The following is a 27129-nucleotide window of genomic DNA, read 5'->3' on the forward strand; positions in this document are numbered from 1 at the left end:
AGGCTCGGCACACGCATACTCAGGCTGTGACTGGCTCTCGTTCAGGCAAATGAGATATAAGGCTATCCGGAAGGCCAAAGTTAGTTAGCAGTTCTCTCTTTGTGGGTATAACACCAAGAAGTTCTGGAAAATAAACCCTCCTCACAGCTGCCCATATCCCTTAATGTTGATACTGACTAGAAGCACATGGCTGAGCTCTTTAATCACCACTTCATTAAGTCAGGATTCCTATTTGACTCAGCCATGCCTCTTTGCCCGTCCAACATTTCCTAATCTCCCACCCCTTCTAATGCGATTAGCCAGATGCTTCTCCCTCTTTTTCCCCTGCAGGCAGTCACTGAGTCCGAGGTGCTAAAGGAGCTCCTGAAACTTGACCCCAAAAAACATCTGGGTCAGATGGTTTAGACCGTTTCTTCTTTAAGGTTGCTGCCCCTATCATCGCCAACCTTATCTCAGAAATGTTTAACCTGTCTCTCCATTATGGGGAGTATCCCATTGCTTGGAAGGCAGCCACAGTTCGTCCTTTTTTAAACTGTTATAGGCCTATATCTATTTTGCCCTGTTTATCAAAATGGTTGGGAAAAAATTTCAATAATCAACTGACTGGCTTTCTTGATGTCTATAGTATTCTCTCTGATACGCAATCTGTTTTCCGCTCAGGTTATGGATGTGTCACTGCAACCTTAAAAGGTCATCAACGATGTCACCATTGCCCTTGATTCTAAGCAATGTTCTGCTGCTATTTCTATCGACTTGGCCAAAGCTTTAGACATGGTAGACCATTCCATTCTCGTGGGCCGGCTAAGGAGCATTGGTGTCTGAGGGGTCTTTGTCCTGATTTGCTAACTACCTATCTCAAAGACTGCAGTGTATAAAGTCAGAACATCTGCTGTGTCAGCCACTGCCTGTCACCAAGGGAATACCCCAAGGGTCAATCCTAGGCCCCACGCTCTTCTCAATTTACATCAACAACATAGCTAAGAAAGAAGGAAGTTCTCTTGGCAATTTATATGCAAATACAGTCTTATACTCAGCTGGCACCTCCCCGGATTTTGTGTTAAACACTCTACAACAAGCTTTCTCTACCCTTTACCTTTTGTTTTGGAGGTGTTCAGAACAAGGTTATGTGGTTTGGTAAGAATGCCCCTCTCCCCACAGGTGTGATTAGTACCTCTGAGGGTTTAGAGCGTGAGGTAGTCACCTCATATAAGTACTTGTGAGAATGGCTAGATGGTACACTGTCCTTCTCTCAGCACATATCAAAGCTGCAGGCTAAAGTTAAATCTAGACTTGGTTTCCTCTATCGTAAACGCTCATCTTTCACCCCAGCTGCCAAACTAACCCTGATTCAGATGACCATCTTACCCATGCCAGATTACAGAGACATAATTCATAGAGTGGCAGGTAAGGGTGCTCTCGAGCAGCTAGATGTTCTTTAACATTCGGCCATCGGATTTGCCACCAATGCTCCTTATAGGACACATCATTGCACTCTATACTCCTCTGTAAACTAGTCATCTCTGCATACCCGTCGCAAGACCCACTGGCTGATGCTTAATTTATAAAACCCTCTTAGGCCTCACTCCTCCCCATCTGAGATATTTACCCCCCCCCCCCCCCACACACACACACCTTTGGGGGGGTGGAGAGATAGAGGTCCAGAGTAAGAGCTATTTAATCCCTGGGCCTGTTCGATCTGACAGAGCAAGTCTTATCTTAAGCCATTCTCTCATGCGAAACACAGGAGGAAAAACTCCAGTTTGTTGGCTAAAAAAGGGTGTTGAGGCAGCTGTGTGTGAAAATCTTCACTGATGAATCGTTCGGTTGGAAAATGTAACCCATATGGCCTTCACTCATATCAAATCACACCATTAAAACAATCCGGTGCATCACAAAGAATGGCATCGATGGTTTTGTCATCGTGGCCCAGACATGAAGGTCACAATACACCTAGAATTGGTCTAGGAGACACGTTTTCTGTCGTTTCGCTCTCGAGGTTTCTTGTCGCTCGTAGTGTTCACAGGACAAGTCTAACACTTACTTCTACTCAGGCAGACCTACCTAGAAATGACTTTTTCCACTCTACAGAAGGGTCACAAGCTCACTACAGAGCAGCTCCATAAGTTCACTACAAAAATTCAACTGTTTCAAATGGTCAAACACATTTTCTTTAAGTTCAACAAGGTCACTTCACCACACAATCACCAGTCCATTACTTTTGATTTCAAACATGTGCTTTATTTCAGACAGGTGCCCTATCAATTTACACAAGCACACCCGAAATAGCGAGAACATCTGGACAGGATATCCTTAAAAAGGGCATAAACACAGGACACAGAAATAACTCATAAATCACTTTTTGACCACAACTGTCTACTATACTCTTTATCACTAGTGAGCACAGAACTCAGTAGAGGAGAAAGTACCTAGAGTGACAGTTTTCAGACCGTTTTAAATTTGACTCTGTAAAACCTTTATTTTTCCCACAAACAGTCAAAACAAGATACTGGTTTTGTCGCCTCATACTCATTTGCTTCCTGTACATTTTTTGAAGAGAACTGCACCACTAGACGGGATGCCGCGATTACACATTTGGAATAGTGCACCTCACTATTGCACCACTATTTTCACCGTTTAATTATTTGTAAACTATCCATAACGGATACATTTCAGGTGGTTCTTGAAGAAGTGGTGGGCTAGTTTCTCTTCCACATCTTTTGATTGTTGATGTCGGAACGACGAGTACTTTGCGTTTTCAATTTTGGGTTGGTGGCCGATGCTGACATGACTACAGCTGGCAACCAGCAAACTGCCCAACCCATCCATGAAGAACTCTGAAACGGACATATGGACAGGGAAAATGGAATGGAGAAAATATGAATTACCAAAGACAGCAGTGCCTTGTGTAAGAACAGCAACTTGGGTTAAAAAAAAAAGCAACATGTTCATAATCATCTGTAGAAACAATTGACTTTTTCCAAACTTACCACACGTAACCCAACAACACTGAAACGGAACATCACGCTCGAATTTGTCCATCTGTCTTTCTTATTGACACAGCTTTCCAGATTTCCTATTGACATAGTTTACAGACTTGCTGCAATCTGTCGATGTGCCGTTGAGCAAGGCACTTAACCTAATTGTTCCAGCAAGTCACTCTGGTTAGAGTGTCTGCTAAATTACTCAAATGTAAATGTAAAATGTGTGCAACGGTTTTTAACGGGGATTTAACGGCCGTCTTAGCATAGGATAAACTTTAATGACACTGGTGGGAAAATTGTCTTAGACACACAGTACTGCTATAAACAATACCAACAGACTGAAAAATACACACTCAACATTATACGATACCGCCGCCACACACATTGTGCACGTCTCATATTGTATATCTACATACAGATGAAGTAGGAAGTTTACATACACTTAGGTTGGAGTCATTAAAACTCTTTTTTCAACCACTCCACAAATTTCATGTTCAAACTATAGTTTTGGCAAGTCGATTAGGACATCTACTTTGTGCATGACAAGTCATATTTCCAACAATTGTTTACAAACAGATTATTTCACTGTATCTCAATTCCAGTGGGTCAGAAGTTTACATGAACTAAGTTGACTGTGCCTTTAAACAGCTTGGTAAATTCCAGAAAATGCTGTCATGGCTTTAGAAGCTTCTGACACAGTGCCTCTTTGCTTGACATCATGGGAAAGTCAAGAAATCAGCCAAGACCTCAGAAACAAATAATTGTAGACCTCCACAAGTCTGGTTCATCCTTGGGAGCAATTTCCAAACGCCTGAAGGTACCACATTCATCTGTTCAAACAATAGTACGCAAGTATAAACACCATGGGACCACGCAGCCATCATACCGCTCAGGAAGGAGACGCGTTCGGTCTCCAAGAGATGAACATACTTTGGTGCGAAAAGTGCAAATCAATCCCAGAACAACAGCAAAGGACCTTGTGAAGATGCTGGAAGAAACAGGTAGAAAAGTATCTATATCCACAGTAAAACGAGTCCTATATCGAAGAAGCCACTGCTCCAAAACCGCCATAAAAAGCCAGACTACGGTTTTCAACTGCACATGGGGAGAAATGTCCTCTGGACATAACTGTTTGGCCATAAAGACCATCGTTATGATGGGAGGAAAAAGGGTGATGCTTGCAAGCCGAAGAACACCATCCCAACCGTGAAGCACGAGGGTGGCAGCATCATGTTGTGGGGGTGCTTTGCTGCAGGAGGGACTGGTGCTCTTCACAAAATAGATGGCATCATGAGGTAGGAAAATTATGTGGATATATTGATGCAACATCTCAAGACATCAGTCATAAAGTTAAAGCTTGGTCGCAAATGGGTCTTCCAAATGGACAATGACCCTAAGCATACTTCCAAAGTTGTGGCAAAATTGCTTAAGGACAACAATGTAAAGGTATTGGAGGGGCCATCAAAGCCCTGACCTCAAATTCAATAGAAAATTTGTGGGCAGAACTGAAAAAGCGTGTGCGAGCAAGGAGGCCTACAAACCTGACACAGTTACACCAGCTCTATCAGGAGGAATGGGCCAAAATTCACCCAACTTATTGTGGGAAGCTTGTGGAAGTTAAGTTAAACAATTTAAAAGCAATGCTACCAAATACTAATTGAGTGTATGTAAACTTCTGACCCACTGGGAATGTGATGAAAGAAATAAAAGCTGAAATAAATCACTCTACTATTATTCTGACATTTCACATTCTTAAAATAAAGTGGTGATCCTAACTGACCTAAGACAGGGAACTTTTACTAGGATTAAATGTCAAGAATTGTGAAAAACTGAGTTTAAATGTATTTGGGTAAGGTGTGTGTAAATTTCCGACTTTAACTGTACATAACACATACTGGCCAAGTCTCCCTCCTAAAATAATCAAGAAGCTAAACAAATAACATACACTGCTCAAAAAAATAAAGGGAACACTAAAATAACATCCTAGATCTGAATGAATGAAATATTCTTAAATACTTTTTTCTTTACATAGTTGAATGTGCTGACAACAAAATCACACAAAAATGATCAATGGAAATAAAATGTATCAACCCATGGAGGTCTGGATTTGGAGTCACACTCAAAATTAAAGTGGAAAACCACACTACAGGCTGATCCAACTTTGATGTAATGTCCTTAAAACAAGTCAAAATGAGGCTCAGTAGTGTGTGTGGCCTCCACGTGCCTGTATGACCTCCCTACAACGCCTGGGCATGCTCCTGATGAGGTGGCGGATGGTCTCCTGAGGGATCTCCTCCCAGACCTGGACTAAAGCATCCGCCAACTCCTGGACAGTCTGTGGTGCAACGTGGCGTTGGTGGATGGAGCGAGACATGATGTCCCAGATGTGCTCAATTGGATTCAGGTCTGGGGAACGGGCGGGCCAGTCCATAGCATCAATGCCTTCCTCTTGCAGGAACTGCTGACACACTCCAGCCACATGAGGTCTAGCATTGTCTTGCATTAGGAGGAACCCAGGGCCAACCGCACCAGCATATGGTCTCACAAGGGGTCTGAGGATCTCATCTCGGTACCTAATGGCAGTCAGGCTACCTCTGGCGAGCACATGGAGGGCTGTGCGGCCCCCCAAAGAAATGCCACCCCACACCATGACTGACCCACCGCCAAACCGGTCATGCTGGAGGATGTTGCAGGCAGCAGAACGTTCTCCACGGCGTCTCCAGACTCTGTCACGTCTGTCACATGTGCTCAGTGTGAACCTGCTTTCATCTGTGAAGAGCACAGGCCGCCAGTGGCGAATTTGCCAATCTTGGTGTTCTCTGGCAAATGCCAAACGTCCTGCACGGTGTTGGGCTGTAAGCACAACCCCCACCTGTGGACGTCGGGCCCTCATACCACCCTCATGGAGTCGGTTTCTGACCGTTTGAGCAGACACATGCACATTTGTGGCCTGCTGGAGGTCATTTTGCAGGGCTCTGGCAGTGCTCCTCCTTGCACAAAGGCGGAGGTAGTGGTACTGCTGCTGGGTTGTTGCCCTCCTACGGCCTCCTCCACGTCTCCTGATGTACTGGCCTGTCTCCTGGTAGCGCCTCCATGCTCTGGACACTACGCTGACAGACACAGCAAACCTTCTTGCCACAGTTCGCATTGATGTGCCATCCTGGATGAGCTGCACTACCTGAGCCACTTGTGTGGGTTGTAGACTCCGTCTCATGCTACCACTAGAGTGAGAGCACCGCCAGCATTCAAAAGTGACCAAAACATCAGCCAGGAAGCATAGGAACTGAGAAGTGGTCTGTGGTCACCACCTGCAGAACCACTCCTTTATTGGGGGTGTCTTGCTAATTGCCTATAATTTCCACCTGTTGTCTATTCCATTTGCACAACAGCATGTGAAATGTATTGTCAATCAGTGTTGCTTCCTAAGTGGACAGTTTGATTTCACAGAAGTGTGCTTGATTTGGAGTTACATTGTGTTGTTTCAGTGTTCCCTTTATTTTTTTGAGCAGTGTATATACAGTACCAGTAAAAGGTTTGGACACACCTACTCATTCAAGTTTTATTTTCTACATTGTAGAATAATAGCTAAGATGTCAAAACTATGAAATAACACATATGAATCATGTAGTAACCAAAAAAGTGCTAAACAAATACAAATATATTTTTCAAAGCAGCCACCCTTTGCCTTGATGACAGCTTTGCACACTCTTGGCATTCTCTCAACCAGCTTCACCTGGAATGCCTGTCCAACAGTCTTGAAGGAGTTCCCACATATGCTGTGCACTTTTTGGCTGCTTTTCCTTCACTCTGCGGTCCAACTCATCGCTCGTCTTTCTTGGTCCCACATCTTCTTCTAATTGGTGTCCTTTAGTAGTGGTTTCTTTGCAGCAATTCGACCATGAAGGCCTGATTCACACAGTCTCCTCTGAACAGTTGATGTTGAGATGTGTCTGTTATTTGAACTCTGAAGCATTTATTTGGGCTGCAATTTCTAAGGCTGGTATCTGAAATTAAATTATTCTCTGCAGCAGAGGAAACTCTGGGTCTTCCTTTCCTGTGGCGGTCCTCATGAGAGCCAGTGTTGTCATAGTGCTTGATGGTTTTTGCGACTGCACTTGAAGAACCTTCAAAGTTCTTGACATTTTCCAGATTGACTGACATTCATATCTTAAAGTAATGATGCACTGCCATTTCTCTTTGCTTATTTGAGCTGTTCTTGGTCTTTTACCAAATAGGGTTATCTTCTGTATACCAACCCTACCATGTCACAACACAACTGATTGACTCAAACGCATTAAGAAGGAGAGAAATTCGGACTACAAAGGGACATCGACGGGGCTGTAGAGGAGCGGGTCGAGAGCTTCAAGTTCCTTGGTGTCCACATCACCAACGAACTATCATGGTCCAACCACACCAAGACAGTTGTGAAGAGGGCACGACAACACCTTTTCCCCCTCAGGAGACTGAAAAGATTTGTCATGGGACCCCAGATCCTCAAACAGTTCTACATCTGCACCATCGAGAGCATCCTGACCGGTTACATCACCGCCTGGTATGGCAACTGCCCGGTATCTGACTGTAAGGTGCTACAGAGGGTAGTGTGTATGACCCATACATAACTGGGGCCAAGCTTCCTGCTATCCGAGACCTACAGTGGGGAGAACAAGTATTTGATACACTGCCGGTTTTGCAGGTTTTCCTACTTTCAGAGCATGTAGAGGTCTGTAATTTTTATCATAGGTACCCTTCAACTGTGAGAGACAGAATCTAAAACAAAAATCCAGAAAATCACATTGTATGATTTTTAAGTAATTCATTTGCATTTTATTGCATGACATAAGTATTTGATCACCTACCAACCAGTAAGAATTCCGGCTCTCACAGACATGTTAGTTTTTCTTTAAGAAGCCCTCCTGTTCTCCACTCATTACCTGTATTAACTGCACCTGTTTGAACTCGTTACCTGTATAAAAGACACCTGTCCACACACTCAATCAAACAGACTCCAACCTCTCCACAATTGCCAAGACCAGAGAGCTGTGTAAGGGGTAAAATTGTAGACCTGCACAAGGCTGGGATGGGCTTCAGGACAATAGGCAAGCAGCTTCGTGAGAAGGCAACAGCTGTTGGCGCAATTATTAGAAAATGGAAGAAGTTCAAGATGACGGTCAATCACCCTCGGTCTGGGGCTCCATGCAAGATCTCACCTCTTGGGGTATCAATGATCATGCGGAAGGTGAGGGATCAGGCCAGAACTACACGGCAGGACCTGGTCAATGACCTGAAGAAAGCTGGGACCACAGTCTCAAAGAAAACCATTAGTAACACACTACGCCGTCATGGATTAAAATCCTGCAGCGCACGCAAAGTCCCCCTGCGCATGTCCAGGCCCGTCTGAAGTTTGCCAATGACCATCTGGATGATCCAGAGGAGGAATGGGAGAAGGTCATGTGGTCTGATGAGACAAAAATAGAGCTTTTTGGTCTAAACTGGAGGTGGAAACATCATTCTTTGGGGATGCTTTTCTGCAAAGGGGACAGGACGACTGCACCGTATTGAGGGGAGGATGGATGGGGCTTGGCGAGATCTTGGCCAACAACCTCCTTCTCTCAGTAAGAGCATTGAAGATGGGTCGTGGCTGGGTCTTCCAGCATGACAACGACCCGAAACGCACAGCCAGGGCAACTAAGGAGTGGCTCCGTAAGAAGCATCTCAAGGTCCTGGAGTGGCCTAGCCAGTCTCCAGACCTGAACCCAAAAGAAAATCTTTGGAGGGAGCTGAAAGTCCGTATTGCCCAGCGACAGCCCCGAAACCTGGAGGATCTGGAGAAGGTCTGTATGGAGGAGTGGGCCAAAATCCCTGCTGCAGTGCGTGCAAACCTGGTCAAGAACTACAGGAAACATTTGATCTCTGTAATTGCAAACAAAGGTTTCTGTACCAAATATTAAGTTCTGCTTTTCTGATGTATCAAATACTTATGTCATGCAATAAAATGCAAATTACTTAAAAGTCATACAATGTGATTTTCTGGATTTTTGTTTTAGATTCCGTCTCTCACAGTTGAAGTGTACCTATGATAAAAATTACAGACCTCTACATGCTTTGTAAGTAGGAAAACCTGCAAAATCGGCAGTGTATCAAATACTTGTTCTCCCCACTGTATATACTAGGCGGTGTCAGAGGAAAGGCCCAAAAATTGCCAAAGACTCCAGTCACCCAAGTCATAGACTGTTCTCTCTGTTACTGCCGGGCAAGCTGTACCGGAGCGCCATGTCTATGACCAAAAGGCTCCTTAACAGCTTCTACCCCCAAGCCTTAAATCTGCTGAACAATTAATCAAATATTTTCTTAACTCTTCTTGAACTGCATTGTTGGTTAAGGGCTTGTAAGTAAGCATTTCATGTACTCTGCGCATGTGACAAATAAAGTTTGATTTGATTTCCAAAAATTAACTTTTAATTAACAAAGCACACCTGTTAATTGAAATGCATTCGAGGAATCTGGTTGAGAATGCCAAGAGTGTGCAAAGCTGTCAATGCAAAGGATGGCTACTTTGAAGAATATAAAATACATTTTGATTTATTTAACTTTTTTGGTTATTTCACCGTTTTGATATCGTCACTATTATTGTACATTGTAGAAAATAGTAAAAATAAAGAAAAACCCTGGAATGAGTAGGTGTGTCCAACCTGTTGACTGGTACTGTATGTATATAAAATAAAAGTATCCCACCAAATAGAGATCTTCAGACCTCAGCGAGACTTCCTGGATAATTACACGTTAAATATATATAAATAAATAAAAATTCAAGCCAACCTGAATGCGCCACTCTCTTCAGCCGGGGGTCAAAGCCCACTTTGCGCACGGCGTCGGTGCGACCAAGGAATAAGTTGACCACCCCGCTGGTGAAGGAGCAGGTGGGGAAGCCTGGAACAGGTTGGTATTTCACTGCACCCTTTCTGTTCAGACAACCCCCGTCCTCCCCATTACCCTCCTCGTACACCAGAGAGAAGTAGAACTGGCCGTGGCCCGCCACAGAGCCCCCCACCTGATCACAGGAGGCAGAGAACAGATCAGGTCCACATGTAGTAATAATTATTATTATTTTTATCATTTGTAAAGCACATCTCAGACCCAATGTGTAGAAGAAAATTGAATAAAACAATCCAAAACAGAGAACATAGCACTCCCCCTCCCTAAGAGTGTATCTAGATCCTAAAAGAGTTATTCTGCTGTACCCATAGGAGAACCTTTGATTAACTATTTTTAGTTACAGGTAGAACCCGTTTCGTTTCCATGTAGAAACCGTTCTACGGAGTGTTCTACATGGAACCCAAAAGGGTTCTACCTGTAACCAAATTGGGTTATCCTATTGGGACAGCTGAAGAACCATTTTGGAACCCTTTTGAAAATAGAATTAGCAGAGGTCCTTGAAAGCTTTTCTGAACAGCAGGGTATTGACCTGTGCCTTAAACGAGGACAGAGACTCTGCAGCCCTGACAGTGTATGGCAGTACGTCCTACAGCCGCAGAGCCGCTCAACTGAAAGCCCTGTCACATAGTTATTAGTCTGCTGAAGGGAGATGGACCTGGAGGAGTGAAATGTGCATGTGGGGCAGGAGGGTAGAGGTCAGACAGGTACTTGGATCCAGAGTTGTGGATAGCTTAGTCGGTCTGAAGCAGGATTTTTTTCTTCTTCACACCATCAATATTGTGACGAGAAAGTGTTGATTTGGAGTTGTGTTAGCACTGAATTCCAGCCCCAGTCTAAGCAAAACAGTTAATACTTGTTCTAGCCTGGTGACATATCGGGGGAATCAGGCTACAGTTACTCTGCTCACCACGTCTAGTTCTGGTGTGGCCTCCATCACCTCCACCAGATTCTCGATCTTGGTTTGGTCTGTGAACAGGAAGTCGTCGTCGACCCAGAGGAAGTATTTGGTAGTAACCTGAGAGACAGCCAGGTTCCTGCCAGCAAACCAGCCCTTTGGGAAGGAAAATGTCCTCAAAATTACTTTGTAATCTGTGATGAAAGTATCCTATAAAAGAATGGTAAACTTGTTAACAGCAGAATGTGTTCCTGACTCAACAGTTCATCATCAAAAGTCTTTGGGTGCAGGGTTCGAAAGGCATACAGATGTAGGATCTTAATTTGACCAGCACTGTCATCGCAAAATAGTCCTGCAGCAAAGGGATTTGAACATTTAGTACATCATGTTGCTTGATAGGTGATTAGGGTATTAGCTGGCTAAAATTACACTAAAGAAGTGCAATACTGTTAATATAACCATGTGTTAGTACAGGTTCAGTGAATTTATGTAAATCCCAAAGCTCATCTGTATTTTCTTACGGTGTGTGAAAATTCACAGCAACAGTGATCAAATTAGGATCCTACACCTGTATAACATAGAAAAGGAAACCCTGCACCAACTGAAATAGAATGTTCTTTAGATCTGCTGACAAATTTCTCTAGCGGTAGGAGAACAATTGGCATGCACCTATTATTTCTAGCTTATGCCACATTGTCATACTGCTTTTCTTCATATTGAACATTTCTTATGTACATGATAAAAAAAACACTTTTAAACAATTCCAAAACAGCTTCACAATGGTTGGCATGATTATACACCAAGTGTACAACACAGTAAGGACACCTGCACTTTCCATGACAGAGATTGACCAGGTGAAAGCTATGATCCCTTATTGATGTCACTTGTTAAATCCACTTCAAATCAGTGAGTATGTTTACATGCACGCTAATAATTGGATATTAAACTGATTATGGTAGTAGGCAGATTATGCAATAGTCATGTAAAATAGTCACCTTACTCTGTTTATCTTAAATCGGCGTCAGGTCAAAATCTAAGTAAGCATACGCCGATTAAAACACCTGGTTTTCTGAGCAATCTTTCAAATGATTACGACATGTAAACACCTTATATCAGAGGTACTGGATCTGCGCATGTGATACCACCAGCCGAGCGAGCATCCCTCTTTAGCGCGAGTGAAGTGTGTTCGGAACAATGGATGGCTCTTAGAAGTAGTTCACATGCAAACTTTATATGTCCGTACTCAGAATAAAACACGCTTCCCAAAAATAGCATGCTCGCTGTGGTAGAACGTTTAGTGTGATTGGCGTTTGTCTGCATTTATCAAAGTAGCATTAGTTAGCCTGATTTCAGGTGTGTCCATGGAAACAGGATTGTTATGGAAATCGTTCTTCTTACAAAGCACGCGAATGTCTTAATCAAACTATTATATTAAGGGGGGAGTGGAACTCAATATTAGGAAGGTGTTCTTTATGTTTTGTACACTAAGTCTCAGTGGAGGCTGGTGGGAGGAGCTATAGAAGGATGGGCTCATTGTAATAGCTAGAATTGGACTAATTAATTTCATTCCAGCCATTACAATGAGCCTGTCCTGCTATAGCTCCTCCCACCAGCCTCCACTGCTCCGTGTATATTGACAATCAAAATAAAATCTGATTTTGATATGGTTAGATTGGTGAAAGCAATTTACATTACTGGAGTTAGCATAATATTTTTTAATACCACACAAAATGCCCAAAATGACAAGCTACCCTGACACTGACAAACAATAGTGGTTTTATCTATATTGTTACAGAATAGCTTTTTTAACAATAGTAGCACAAAAACTACAACCAGTTTCTATGTTGATAAGGCTAATAAGAAAATATGTCAAATGACAAAGGCGTAACAATTTGTATTTGCATCAGTAAGTGACTGAAACCCATCATACAAATATTGATCAGTAAAAAAATATCTGCATTTCTTCATTTGCGGTTTTGTCACAGTACCTTCTAATGTCGCCTGCGTGGCTGGTGAGCATTGTGAAGGGAAACAGTCTTACCTCTCAGGAACGGGGTGATAATTAAAGTTAGAACGAACGTTAGAGCGCAATGTGGAGGAAGAAAAACAAAACCACTTAACTGCTGATTGCGGACATTTCATCTACAATCTGAGCCAGATTGACAGCGCTCTGACCCAATGAGAATGGGGAAGCAATCATATTTCAGGTGGGGTTCCACCCCTGCTACCCACATGTCCACATCGTAACCGTTTGCATCTGCACATGGTAGTAAAATGTCTCTTAACCTTCCACTGTGTCTGCATCGTGACCATATCCTAGTGCCTCCCTCTATTCAAAATATGACAGATATTCTTTCTAAATAATATTTATTTTAAGACATATTAGATGCCATAAGTCAATGGCATCACCTGTCAATGATTTTAGAGGGCGGGATAATGATGATTTAAATGGTTTCACTGTCCAGATCCATCTACACTTGTAAGATATCCAGACAGAATGCTCGTCTTCCTCGGGAGATGGTCATAAAGATCTGATAACAATTAGATCACAATGAGTCTTTTAATGGTCTACACCCATCTAAAAATGTGGGCACAATAATAAGGTGGACAAGATCAGGACAAAGGACACGTTAGAGCCAGGTAGGCTGTGTTTAAGCAGGCTGCCCAATTGTAATATTTTTTCCACTCATTGGTCTTTTGACCAATCACATTAGATCTTTTCACATTAGCTCTTTTTCAGAGCTGATATGATTGGCCAAAAGACCAATTAGTGAGGGAAAAAAATTATCAAAATTGGGCTGCCATTTAAACAAGCCTTTTGTTTCAACAATAGCCACCATGAATGAGAAAAACGTATGTGACGTCATCTAAATAAACGTGCATGCTTACGAAGGCTGTTGCCTAAACCTGCTCATTTGTCTGACTGCTGCTGATAATGACAATTCAAACTTCAAGGCTTTGGTGGTTGTCTGCGTTCTTCTCAAATGTATTTTTATTCAATTCCAGTGTGGCCGACTGGAGTTTGTTACAGATGTAGGATCTTAATTTGATTACTCATTTGTTGAGAATTTTCCTGCACAGCTAACGTTTGTAATTTGCACTTCAAAACTTGCCCCAACGGGGGAAAAAAAAAGAATCAACCCCTACAAAAATGTCCATTAATTATAATCCACATTTCCTGTTGCTGCAAGATTATTTTCCTGCTGTAGCAAACTGGCTCAAATTAAGATCCTACATCTGTAAGTGTAAGTCTATGGCAGGTTGCCCTTATTGCACTGATCTGCTCCTGGAGACAAATACATACACCTGGGTTAATTAATAACAGACAATAACATTTCAATAAAATGTTATTTCTATTCCTTACAACTCAAATTCAATCACACATGCTCAACATGTATTTTATGTCCATCATCAATTCACGTTGAATGTCCAGTTTGAGGTTTTCAATTTGACCAAAACCAGCTTGTACCTGTGCTGGGGGCATGATGTACTGCTCAATGTTGGAGCCGTTCACTTTCTGTGGCTCCAGGCTGTCGTCGGCGATGATGATTTTGATGTCCTTGTAATAGGTCCTTATGCTACTGATGAGGACCTGCAGCTCGGTGTATCTCAGAAACGTCTTGGTGACGATGGTAACCCGGGAGTTGATATCTGCAATGAGAGAATCTCTGGTTTAATGCAGCGACATCCGAGAACCTACTGCATTTGGAGGTGGACGTGTCTGTTTGATTTGTATAATGAAAAAAATATAAACGTAACATGTAAAGTGTTGGTCCCATGTTTCATGAGCTGAAATAAAAGATCCCAGAAGTTTTCCTTCCACAAAAAAAACGTATTTCTCTCAAATGTTGTGCACAAATTTGTTAACATCCCTGTTATTGAGCATTTCTCCTTTGCCAAGATAATTCATCCACCTGACAGGTGTGGCATATCAAGAAGCTGATTAAACAGCATGATCATTACACAGTGCACACATTACCTTGTGCTGGGGACAACAAAAGGCCACTAAAATGTACAGTTTTGTCACATCACAATGCCACAGATGTCTCAAGTTGAGGGAGCGTACAATCGGCATGCTGACCGCAGGAATGTCCACCAGAACTGTTGCCAGATAATTGAATGTTTATTTCTCAACCATAAGCCACCTCCGTCATTCTACAGAATTTGGCAGTACATCCAACCGGCCTCACAACAGCAGACTACATGTAACCATGCCAGCCCAGGATCTCCACATCTGGCTTCTTCACCTGCAGGATCGTCTGAGACCAGCCACCTGGACAGCTGATGAAACTGTGGGTTTGCACAACCGAAGAATTTCTGCACAAACTGTCAGAAACCGCCTCAGGGAAGCTCATCTGCATGCTCGCTGTCCTCACCAGCGTCTCGACCTGACTGCAGTTTGTCGTCGTCACCAACTTCTGTGGGCAAATGCTCATCTTCCATGGCCACTGGCATGCTGGAGAAGTATGCTCTTCATGGATTAATTCTGGTTTCAACTGTACTGGGCAGATGGCGTTGTGTGGACGAGCAGTTTGCTGATGTCAACGTTGTGAACAAAGTGCCACATGGTGGCGGCGGGGTTATGGTATGGGCAGGCATAAGCTACGAACCCAATTGCATTTTATCGATGGCAATTTTAAAAATGGACAGAGATACCGTGACGAGATCCTGAGGCCCATTGTCGTGCCACTCACCGCCATCACCTCATGTTTGATAATGTACAGCCCCATATCACAGGGATTATAAAGCACAGCCCCATGTCGCAAGGATCTGTACACAATTCCTGGAAGCTGAAAATGCTCCAGTTCTTCCACGGCCGGAATACTCACCATATATCACCCATTGAGCATATTTGGGATGCTCTGGATCGACGTGTACGACAGCGTGTTCTAGTTCCCGCCAATATCCAGCGACTTCGCACAGCCGTTGATGAGGAGTGGGACAGCATTTCACACGCCACAATGAACCACTCTATGCAAAGTAGATGCAATTTTTTACATTTTAATTAAGGTATCTCTGACCAACAATGCATATCTGTATTCTCAGTCACGTGAAATCCCGTATTAGGTGTCCTTTTAAGGTTTTATACACAATGTTTGCTAGTGGTAGGCACCAATATTGATAGTTCAATAAGATATTGATAACTTTCATATTGGTTTATTCTCCCTGTTAACCTACACTATTATGTAAAAAAAAGGCATACATGACTGTTCCTGCATGCACAAAACCTTCTCACTGACCTTACAGGCTGTCACATTAGGAAAGTCTGTTTAATAATGTGTTACCAGACAACCGGCAGAGGAAGTTGAAATTAAATTTTATTTAACATCTGACTTCCCACAGACTGTTCCCACGGACTGTTATGGTGGTGGATCTGTGATATTATGGGGATTTTTTTGTTGCTTCCACTGGTCCAGGGGCCCTTATGGACAACGGCATCATGAACTTGACCAAATACCAGGATGAAGGATATCAAGGATCTGTAAAGATTCTGTATGAAGGAATGGTCTAAGATCCCTCCCAATGTCTTATCCAAACTCACAAAGCATTTTAGGAAAGGTCCTCGAGTGTTGAAAACAATCATTTTTTGACCCCTATCTTTTTTACTTCTTAAATCTATTTCTGAGCAATTATATTACTATAAAATAACAATTTCTCTCTTTTCTTGTATACAATATACAGCAACTCAGTGTTTTTTATTTTATAGTCTTTTTAGCTCTCTTTATCAAAAGGTGCCAATAATTTTGGACCCGACTATGTCAATACACCAACATTGCTGATAGCAGTTCAGTGATGGCAGGTTGAAGTTGGTAAGACAGCAGAGTTTGGACTCATGATGAAGATGCTTAAAGCTCAACTGTTCAGGAATGGAGGAAGTAGGGTTATGGAATGTTGAATTTGGCAAGCTGACAGCATGTTTGTTCTGCTTTCATATTTTCATCATATGAGGGGTGATGTCATAATTCTCCCTGATGACCTAATCTTGGTACCTGCCGATAGCCATAAGTTTTGCAGTTTAAAGACGCCGCCGTTTGCACATACCTGTAGAAGCTTCATGACCAAAAACAACAAATTAACAATCACATTATCTTTAGTGTACCCTTTATGTCTATCCCCACCACTCTGATCCCGAGTCTTGATCCTCCCCCTATGGTTGATTCATTATCCCCAATTTCACTTTCAGATACTGGCTACATTACAAGGGAATAAAGGGGGATCTCACCGTTTCCTATGTCATATAAAACGGGCACTGATGTCTGCTGGATGACAATGGGGAAGACAGCCTCATGGTGTTCAAACGTGAAGTGAGCTGGTGAAAGAGCAGGGAAGGGTGGTGTCATATGATGGTCTCAGATCATGTGGAGAGGAAGACATGGGTATGGTAGGAAAGCTGGATCGATGGCCTTACCCAAGTCTCCAGTCCTCATCCGGTACACAGTGCTGGTGTAGGTAATTCGTCCCAGAAGATTGTTGAGGTCAGATAGGCTGGTAGACTGGACAGTGATCTCTTTCTCTACCTGTCCCTCTTTGTCCCCCTCTCCAAGGGCCTTGATGGCCAGGACACCACTGGACACACTCAGAGTCACCTGCAGGTACATAACGCCATAGCGTTTTCATAGACTCAGGTCAAAGGTTGAGCAGATGGACCATTTCCCACTTCTATGGAACTTATGTGATTGTACAGTTGTTGAATCAATGTGGTTCCCGTTAGCATCTGCATACTTCGTTCTCTAATCAATTAAGTTCCTCAGGGGTGTATTAAAATTAAGTAGCTGTTAAAAGTTAGATTGAAGCAGAAAAACACTGAATTGAGATTTAGCGTTTAAATGTACAGTTCAAAAATGATTTGTATCTTTTGGAGGACAAAACGTGTTAGCATTACTGTCATTGTAGACAAATGTGAAAAGTAGGTGGAAGATTTGTTCTACATGGTAAAACTTTAAATTTGAACATTTGCCTTTAATATTTGCGAAACTGTCTGTGAATAGGCAGTTAGCTAGGAAAACATCTGGAAAAAAAAACCTTGTCAATCCTGTTCATTTCAATGCAGTCTCAAAAAGACATACCGTAACCGAGGAATGAACCAGTGGCAGAAAAAAACGATTTGCTGCTTACTTCAAGGAAAGGAAGAGAGTGAGAACCGGTGTGATGGTACTGATGATTTGTTTACATAGCAGGTTATGATAATTAACGCGGCAGGTTAGGTGAATTAACGTGGCAGGTTAGGAGAACTAACGACGCAGGTTATGTGAATAAACGGAGCAAGTTAGGAGAATGGCTTAGGGTTTGCTACAGTTGTCATGCGTCCACTAAATGAAGCTGTTGTTACTCCATCTAGTCACAACGGTAGAAGCATAAACAAACCATCTGTGGGACAAATCATAAGCATCATAACACTGGGACGAAAGTAACACAGGGTTGAAAGTAACATGCCCATTTTCTCAGATAACTCAGAAGCTAGAACGATGTAGGGAAGTCAGCACGACCATCGGACCCAGAAATGTTTTTGGGTTGTAGAGATGTGCTTACATATGTCATTTTCTTAACCCATCTAGTGACTAAACGACAGCATAGCTTTTAAGTATCATGTTAGCTAGTCTTGGGTGAGACAAAATGTCAACTGATGACCTGGAATAAAATAAACACATGTTTAAGCACTGGCCATTGCCTCTTCTAATTCATATTGCTATCTAAATGTTTAAAAATTATATGACATCTTTAAAATAATGCCTTAATTGACTTGATAGCTTCTCACAATAAGCTTTTATCGACAGGTTAGAGGTTAAAAAAAAAAAAAAAAATATATATATATATATATATATATATATATATAGCTATGATTCTGGGGGTCAATTATCTCACGCCATGGAAATGTGATAAGCATGATGAGTTTGCCATTTGTGAAGAGAATATAAATGTTTATTCCATTACGTCACGAGGAGTACGCATGACAAAGCCAACTGGTGCACATCTGATTTGTAGGGCTAAACATGAATAGTCATTTAACATTTCCATTAAAGAAAACTTTGGTTAATATAGCTATTATGTGTTCATTTTAGTCCGATTAATAGGCTAAATAAGTCAAAAATAGTGGTTGCGCGACTTAGCGATGTTGACGCATGGTTAATTTGAATGAATTTCGAACCGATATACTTATTTATTGAATCGAGACAAATAAACTATGGCTGATAGTACCTTTGTTGAAAGTAAGGAGCATTACAAACCAGAAAAAATGTAAATAAGACAGATAGTGCACTTTTGGCCAGCTGTTAATTTTGCCCCAAGCCTGTTTTAGTTTAGACCCGCCTGGCAGGTACAAAAGTAGTGTTAGTTTCGTTCTCTGTCTTTTTATTTTAAAATACTCTATCCTAGACATTTAATTACAATTTATAATGGTATAGGACATATATACTGTAAGTTGTTTATCAAAAAATATGATTTTTTTCTAGCACTATCGATCTCTGAGTAAATAGGAAAAAACTAAGAAAAAGTGTTACTTTCATCCCGGTTCTCCCCTACATGAAGTAAAAGCTAAGCAGAAAATGGTAGGCATGACAGCTGATGTAAAGAACCACCACCAAAAAGAGCAGGTAACTCTTAACAGTAAGGGTAAAATTGACTTTGTTTGTACACTGGCTTTAGCCATAACATACACTGCATACGTTAAGTCAATAAATATCCTGACTGTAAAGTCTATACCAAAGATTCCAATCAAACACCAACAAATAGTTGTTCATTACAACACAAGACCCATAAACCCATTATCAATTCAAAGCGTTTCGAACAAACCGTGTAACTTTGTCTTTTTGCTGCATGGAGAGCTAAACCTGAAATAATATTTTTATATGCACAATTTAAACATCGAGTTACTAATCTATTGTGTAACTGCTTTGCAGAGAACATACTGTATACAGTTAGCCTTTATTGATGATGGACGGTACATAAACAAAATGGTTATTGCATAGGCTACCTGGTATCAATGTCTTCTGAAGAGGGACAACAGTGAACCCCTGGATTGGATACTGAAGAGGGGAGTTGGATGGAGCAAAAATAAGCCTGTTCAGACTGGAGCTTGTCCTAGGTGATTATCAAATGGGAAACATTAATGTTTCCCCGAGTACAGCACGTACAGTAGGCCGTGCGCATATCTAAGACATACCAATCAATTTAGTGAGTATTCTTACATTTTTGAAATGGAAGAATATCATGCCCAGAAATGACCTGCTTGCCAGTGTAACGGAATTACAATAAACTAACTCCACAGTTGGCTTGAAATGTTAAATGGGTGACGGTCACGAGTGTTGCGAAGCACTGGTCTCGTGTTCGAGCCAGGTATGAGCCGAATCGGGCGGGGAAAGGGGTTACTCGCTAAGCAAGCTACGTGATTTCCGTAACACCAGGTTACATTTGTAATATTTTCACCCACCTGATATGATGATTCCTGTACTCCTCAGCTCTTCGTTTGACTATGTCATCATACCGGTCTTTTGGAAGGTGATCTTTCAGTACCAACACTCCGCTTCCCTGACAGGTGCAATTGGGTTGTCTGAGACTGGTGGATGGTACGGCTCTATTGATTCGCAGGGACAAATAGATCAATCTGCAAGAACTGGAAAGGTTCCATTGCTGAAGATAGAGGCCCAATATACAATTTTAAAACTGGTACAGTACTTTATTGATTTTCGCAATTGCAGAACCGTCTTTAAAAAACAAGTGTGTTTTCAGGCTTCACCATAACCGGTGAAAGTCTTCCAACTAAAAGTTCAAACAAACAGTTACTGATAAAGAAAATGTACCTTGTTTGCTGAGGAACTAATTGATATGCGTCTTCTTCTGTTGTGCTATGGTGGTATATGAAGGAGTACATCACTGATGCTGACAGACAGAAAATAGCTAGGACAAGTACCTGCTTGCACCTACCCATCTGTAGAAGACTGCCCATCTGTTAGAAGACAAGAGCATCATATTTTGACCAAGGAAGCAATGTAAAATCTTGAAGGGGCTACCCACTGGGAACAAACTGGTTGAATCAATGTTATCGCCATCATATATATATATATATATATATATATATATATATACACACACACACTGCTCAAAAAAATAAAGGGAACACTTAAACAACACAATGTAACTCCAAGTCAATCACACTTCTGTGAAATCAAACTGTCCACTTAGGAAGCAACACTGATTGACAATACATTTCACATGCTGTTGTGCAAATGGAATAGACAAAAGGTGGAAATTATAGGCAATTAGCAAGACACCCCCAATAAAGGAATGGTTCTGCAGGTGGTGACCACAGACCACTTCTCAGTTCCTATGCTTCCTGGCTGATGTTTTGGTCACTTTTGAATGCTGGCGGTGCTTTCACTCTAGTGGTAGCATGAGACGGAGTCTACAACCCACACAAGTGGCTCAGGTAGTGCAGTTCATCCAGGATGGCACATCAATGCGAGCTGTGGCAAAAAGGATTGCTGTGTCTGTCAGCGTAGTGTCCAGAGCATGGAGGCGCTACCAGGAGACAGGCCAGTACATCAGGAGACGTGGAGGAGGCCGTACGAGGGCAACAACCCAGCAGCAGGACCGCTACCTCCGTATTTGTGCAAGGAGGTGCACTGCCAGAGCCCTGCAAAATGACCTCCAGCAGGCCACAAATGTGCATGTGTCAGCATATGGTCTCACAAGGGGTCTGAGGATCTCATCTCGGTACCTAATGGCAGTCAGGCTACCTCTGGCGAGCACATGGAGGGCTGTGCGGCCCCACAAAGAAATGCCACCCCACACCATGACTGACCGACCGCCAAACCGGTCATGCTGGAGGATGTTGCAGGCAGCAGAACGTTCTCCACGGCGTCTCCAGACTCGGTCACGTCTGTCACATGTGCTCAGTGTGAACCTGCTTTCATCTGTGAAGAGCACAGGGCGCCAGTGGCGAATTTGCCAATCTTGGTGTTCTCTGGCAAATGCCAAACGTCCTGCACGGTGCTGGGCTGTAAGCACAACCCCCACCTGTGGACGTCGCGCCCTCATACCACCCTCATGGAGTCTGTTTCTGACCGTTTGAGCAGAGACATGCACATTTGTGGCCTGCTGGAGGTCATTTTGCAGGGCTCCGGCAGTGCACCTCCTTGCACAAAGGCGGAGGTAGCGGTCCTGCTGCTGGGTTGTTGCCCTCCTACGGCCTCCTCCACGTCTCCTGATGTACTGGCCTGTCTCCTGGTAGCGCCTCCATGCTCTGGACACTACGCTGACAGACACAGCAAACCTTCTTGCCACAGCTCGCATTGATGTGCCATCCTGGATGAGCTGCACTACCTAAGCCACTTGTATGGGTTGTAGACTCCGTCTCATGCTACCACTAGAGTGAAAGCACCGCCAGCATTCAAAAGTGACCAAAACATCAGCCAGGAAGCATAGGAACTGAGAAGTGGTGTGTGGTCACCACCTGCAGAACCACTCCTTTATTGGGGGTGTCTTGCTAATTGCCTATAATTTCCACCTGTTGTCTATTCCATTTGCACAACAGCATGTGAAATTTATTGTCAATCAGTGTTGCTTCCTAAGTGGACAGTTTGATTTCACAGAAGTGTGCTTGATTTGGAGTTACATTGTGTTGTTTAAGTGTTTCCTTTATTTTTTTGAGCAGTATATATATATATATATATATATATATAAAATGTTCAAAAAGTCATCAATCTAAATAAAGGAATTTTGTGGATTTCTTAACCTAAATCCAATGACATGGTTCCACGTTTTGTTGATTTCACTTTTAAATTGTTTAGTTGACAACTCAATCAAATGTACATCAAAACTAGACTTAAACTGACGTCTGTGGCCCGTGGGTAATATGCTTTCGTCACTCAAACATTACAGCTCTGCTACTAACACTTCACAGGGCAGCTTTTTATATTTTTTTTTGCCAAAAGTTTCAATCACGTTTCCAACCAGTTTTTATGCACATTTTTATGCAAATAAAATCATACCATATATAGAAAAAAGTAATGACAGCTGTGAGAAAAACAGGAAGTTGCGATGAAATTGTATAAATTCATTATGCAAGAAATGGCGGTGGAAACGTATTTATGCGGGAATATTGATATAATAACCAATTTATCGAAAGTAATCTTGGAGTCACGCGAGGATATGGTGTGTTGTCCTCACACAACGACTCGGGAAACCAGGCAGTTTATTAGGATACAGATTAAATAGATTATTAACTTCACAGGGCACTGAAAGTGCACAGAGATGAACTTGATGCTCCTTTCCAATAAATATTGAGGGTCTTATTCTCATGACATGATGATCGATGCTTGACTGCCGTTCAGTGCTTAATTTGAGCCGGATGCACCTCTCAGTTTCGTTCCGGAACCTATTTGCCAAGATCCGGTACCTCTCGTGGCACGAATAATAATTTCCACTGTTTGCAATGTAAACATTTTAATAAAAGCGATGAAAATGTATTTCAGTTGCCTACTCTGTAATTATCCTGCCACCTAAAAAAAAAAAAACGTACTCGAATGTGAAAACGTAGATGTTCAGCCCGCGCCTGATAAGCGTGACTGTATCTCTCACAGAACCAGCATTTTTATGATCTTTCCCCCTCTCTGCTCTGAGACATGAGCCTGCAACTACCATCTCTCCAGAGTTGTACTTCATCATGTATTTCATTAGAGAATCATAACCATGGGAAGTACATTGAAATACATTTGCCTGTAATTTAGCCACAGAGGATCAATAGATTACAAAAGAAATCATGTATAGCCTAGCTGTGGGTTGTGTGTAAACCCAATCACAATGCATTGCTTACAGTCGGGAACGCATGGCAAATCTGTCAGTGAACAGCATGCGGCCAAAACAGGCCTTTTGCAATATTTCAAATGCAATTGTGGGATAGCGAGGTTGGAAAGCAAATGGCTCCTGCTGAAACAAAATAAAATAAAAGCCTATCTTGAGAGAGATAGGCATTTGGCAGGAGCCAATCGGCTATCGTCAGTGAGTGAGATGCACATCATTGGGTGAGTCATTGAACCTGGAAAGCTGTTTGATGACTAGATTTTCCTCCTCATATCAAATCAAATGTTATTGGTCACATCCACATATTTTGCAGATGTTATTGCAGAAACATTAGTATACATACATACAATAAGTATACAAACAGACAATGATAACATATGCTAGGGGGCACAACAGATTACAGATTGAAGACCTTAAAAGATGCACACGTATTCACTGTTTTAACAGCTTTCTTATTGGAAGAATGTAGAATGGTCTTAAATGTACTGCTCGAATTCCTTATAGAAAACATGAAAGAGTTCACTCGTAAAAAAACATTTACATTTATGAATATGACATTTTACCATTAGCACAATTAGATTTATGAGGTCAAATTGTTTTTTCTTTATCCTTATTATAGATAAGGAAACCGAGCAGCACATTCTCCCAAAATAAACAAAAGTCATCAAGAATATTAACAATTATAAATATCTTGCGGTAATGCCATAATAAATGCAACATTGTTTCTGGATGCTCAACACAATGTGTTGTTAATGTCTTTTTTGAGTTTCTTCCGGTAATGATTCACAAGGTAATACTTATAGATCATTCTGAGAGACCTCTTTGACCTTGTTAACAAGCAGGTTCTTGTGTGGTAATAACCATACTTTTTTCCAACAGATATTATTGACAAATGTATTCTAGTAAGTTGTGACATAAGGAATATATACAGTATCCCTTTGAAATAAAGCACGTGTAGATCGGTTGTTCTGAGGAAGTAATGAGAAACACATTTTTCCTATTGGAGAGTCAACTGGATTAAGCGAGGTTAGCTCAAGAAGTTGAGGTCTGGTTACACCTCTAAACAACATGAGAGTTCCAGATGGAATAGCATCAAAGACTATGGCGAACTCTCTACGTGTGAGTTATATTGTAACGAGATAAACATTCCTCATAATTGAGTAACAATCCTTCTGCATTAAAAAGTTGACTCACCAGGAGGATATGAAAAAATAAAGACTTGTTTCTATACAAAATATCCTTACTGTTCCAAATGAAATACCTATGCGGGGGGAATTACACACACATATATTTTAGTGACCACGCTAAGAATACTTGCCTATGAAAAGCAGATAATTTTGCAGGAATCTTATCAATTTTATAGTTACAAAGTAACAAAATTGAAGCCGATATTATTTTTATTTGTCAAACGGCAGCAAAGGATCGATCATAATTTCACCAGAATAAGACCCTCGATATTTATTGGAGTATAAAACGCCATCACAACATTTTCACCACCCTGTGAAGTTCATAACATATTTTAGCCTAATAAACTGCATGCTTTCCTGAGTCATAGTAGGAGGTACAACACCATCGTGTGACTCCATGTTTAATATGATGGTTATTATATCAATATTTGCCGCATAAAGGCGTTTCACCAATATTTCTCGCAAAATTACCGCCACAAAGATCCCACCTTGTCTAGTGCATTTTATTTTGTGACATTTGAAAAGTTTACCGACAAATTTGCCCTGTCATAAAAAAAAATTATCCGACACATAGGCTACTCACATAAAAAGGTTGGATGGAAAACTAGTTAGTGTAGCTCCGCGCAATTATAGTTGTAGGCTACAATCTTATTTTAGGTTTGTGGTGCGTGGAACAAAAAGTAATCGTAATGAATAAAAAAAAGAACAAGGTTGGGACAGTTGATCTAAGAGGCATGCATTTAATGCATTTATGAGCTCCGAGTGGCGCAGCGGTCTAAAGGCACTGCATCTTAGAGGCGTCAATACAGGCCCTGGTTCGATGTATCACAACCGGCCAAGATTGAGAGTCCCATAGGGCTGCGCACAATTGGCCCAGCGTCTTCCGGGTTAGGTTTTGGCTAGGGTAGGCAGTAATTGTAAAAAGGAATTTGTTCTTAACTGCATATATTTTTTAAACTAAGTTATATTCTTTCTTTATTTAATCTACCGATTTTGAAGAATGGCTTGCAGATACTTATTGGATGGATAAACCACAATAAATGTAAATTGAATAGCCTAATGTAAATACAAAAAAAGCTGTTATAATATAGCCATAGCATTACTAATAAACATTTACATAAGACAATATGCAAATGTTTACTATTAATTTAATGAATGTTCCGTAGGTCTACTATTTAGGCCTATAGGGCTAATTGTATGCCTTGACGCATAGCCTACTAGTCTATACAAACAGAAAGCCTATATCAATTATTCTAACTACATTTTAAAACTGCTTAGTGAAAAGTAAAGCTAAAATACAAACCTTTTTGCACACAATTCGACGATGGTCCAGTCTGTCCATTCATTTAACTTAAAAAATCAAAAAAAATCTACAGCAGATCTGATCAGAGGGTGAACCAAAGATTATGGATATATTGACAAGACACACGTCTCTCTGCCCTAACAATGAGTCGTTGTCAGCAAAGCAGCACAACGGCTGTCTAGCTCCCGGCAATACTTTATTTAGCTTGGTGCATAGGTCATTACTGTAATCAGTTTTTGAATATTCGATAAGGTTGTTGACATCATCCGCCTGTATTCAATGGAGAGAGATGCTATTGTAACCCTTGTTATTTGGGTGCTTTGAGGTACAGTCCATATCCTTCCGCCACTCTACATCCTCTGATATTAATGAACCTAGACTATTCAAATGAGATGTGTACGTGTTTTAGGAATGCTGCTGAGACACGTAGTCACATCCTTGCTCATCGTACATTACTTCAAAAACGTCACATGGGTAAGCAATACTTCTGTGAGCTGTTTTATATTGATTTAGGTACTTAATATAACGTAGTTCCATGTGTAATGGTGTTAAAGTGAAAATATGTTAGTATTTACAGAGCATTCGAAAAGTATTCAGACCTCTTGACTTTTTCCACATTTTGTTAAGTTACAGCCTTATTCAAAAATGTATTCAATTGTTTTTTCCCCCCTCATCAATCTACACACAATACCCCATAGTGACAAAGCAAAAACAGTTTAGATTTTTTTTTTATAGCAAATTTATGAAAATAATAAATGGAAATATCACATTTAGATAAGTTCAGACCCTTTACTCAGTACTTTGTTAAATCACCTTTGGCAGCGATTACAGCCTTGAGTCTTCTTGGGTATGACGCTACAAGCTTGGCACACCTGTATTTGGGGAGTTTCTCCCATTTTTCTCCGCAGATCCTCTCAAGCTCTGTCAGGTTGGATGGGGAGCGTCGCTGCACAGCTATTTTCAGGTCTCTCCAGAGATCTTAGATTTGGTTCAAGTCCGGGCTCTGGCTGGGCCACTCAAGGACATTCAGAG

The 27129-nt window shown here is 41.6% G+C and overlaps 1 protein-coding gene across 1 annotated transcript in view; it reads right to left on the reverse strand.

Annotated features, from left to right (window-relative positions):
* Window positions 1-2462: 2462 nt before the first annotated feature.
* Window positions 2463-27129, reverse strand: part of LOC120033949 (beta-1,4 N-acetylgalactosaminyltransferase 2-like) — a 55759-nt gene continuing 31092 nt past the window's right edge. The window contains exons 5-13 of the mRNA XM_038980351.1: window positions 20237-20334; window positions 19781-19887; window positions 19600-19637; window positions 17219-17396; window positions 17033-17119; window positions 14279-14460; window positions 10822-10965; window positions 9798-10029; window positions 2463-2834 (exon numbers count right to left, since the gene is read on the reverse strand). Coding sequence (XP_038836279.1) covers window positions 2650-2834; window positions 9798-10029; window positions 10822-10965; window positions 14279-14460; window positions 17033-17119; window positions 17219-17396; window positions 19600-19637; window positions 19781-19887; window positions 20237-20334 — 1251 coding nt within the window. The 3' untranslated portion in view covers window positions 2463-2649. The remainder of the gene's footprint in view (window positions 2835-9797; window positions 10030-10821; window positions 10966-14278; window positions 14461-17032; window positions 17120-17218; window positions 17397-19599; window positions 19638-19780; window positions 19888-20236; window positions 20335-27129) is intronic.

This window comes from Salvelinus namaycush, chromosome 41, assembly GCF_016432855.1.
Source record: "Salvelinus namaycush isolate Seneca chromosome 41, SaNama_1.0, whole genome shotgun sequence".
Lineage (NCBI taxonomy): Eukaryota > Metazoa > Chordata > Actinopteri > Salmoniformes > Salmonidae > Salvelinus > Salvelinus namaycush.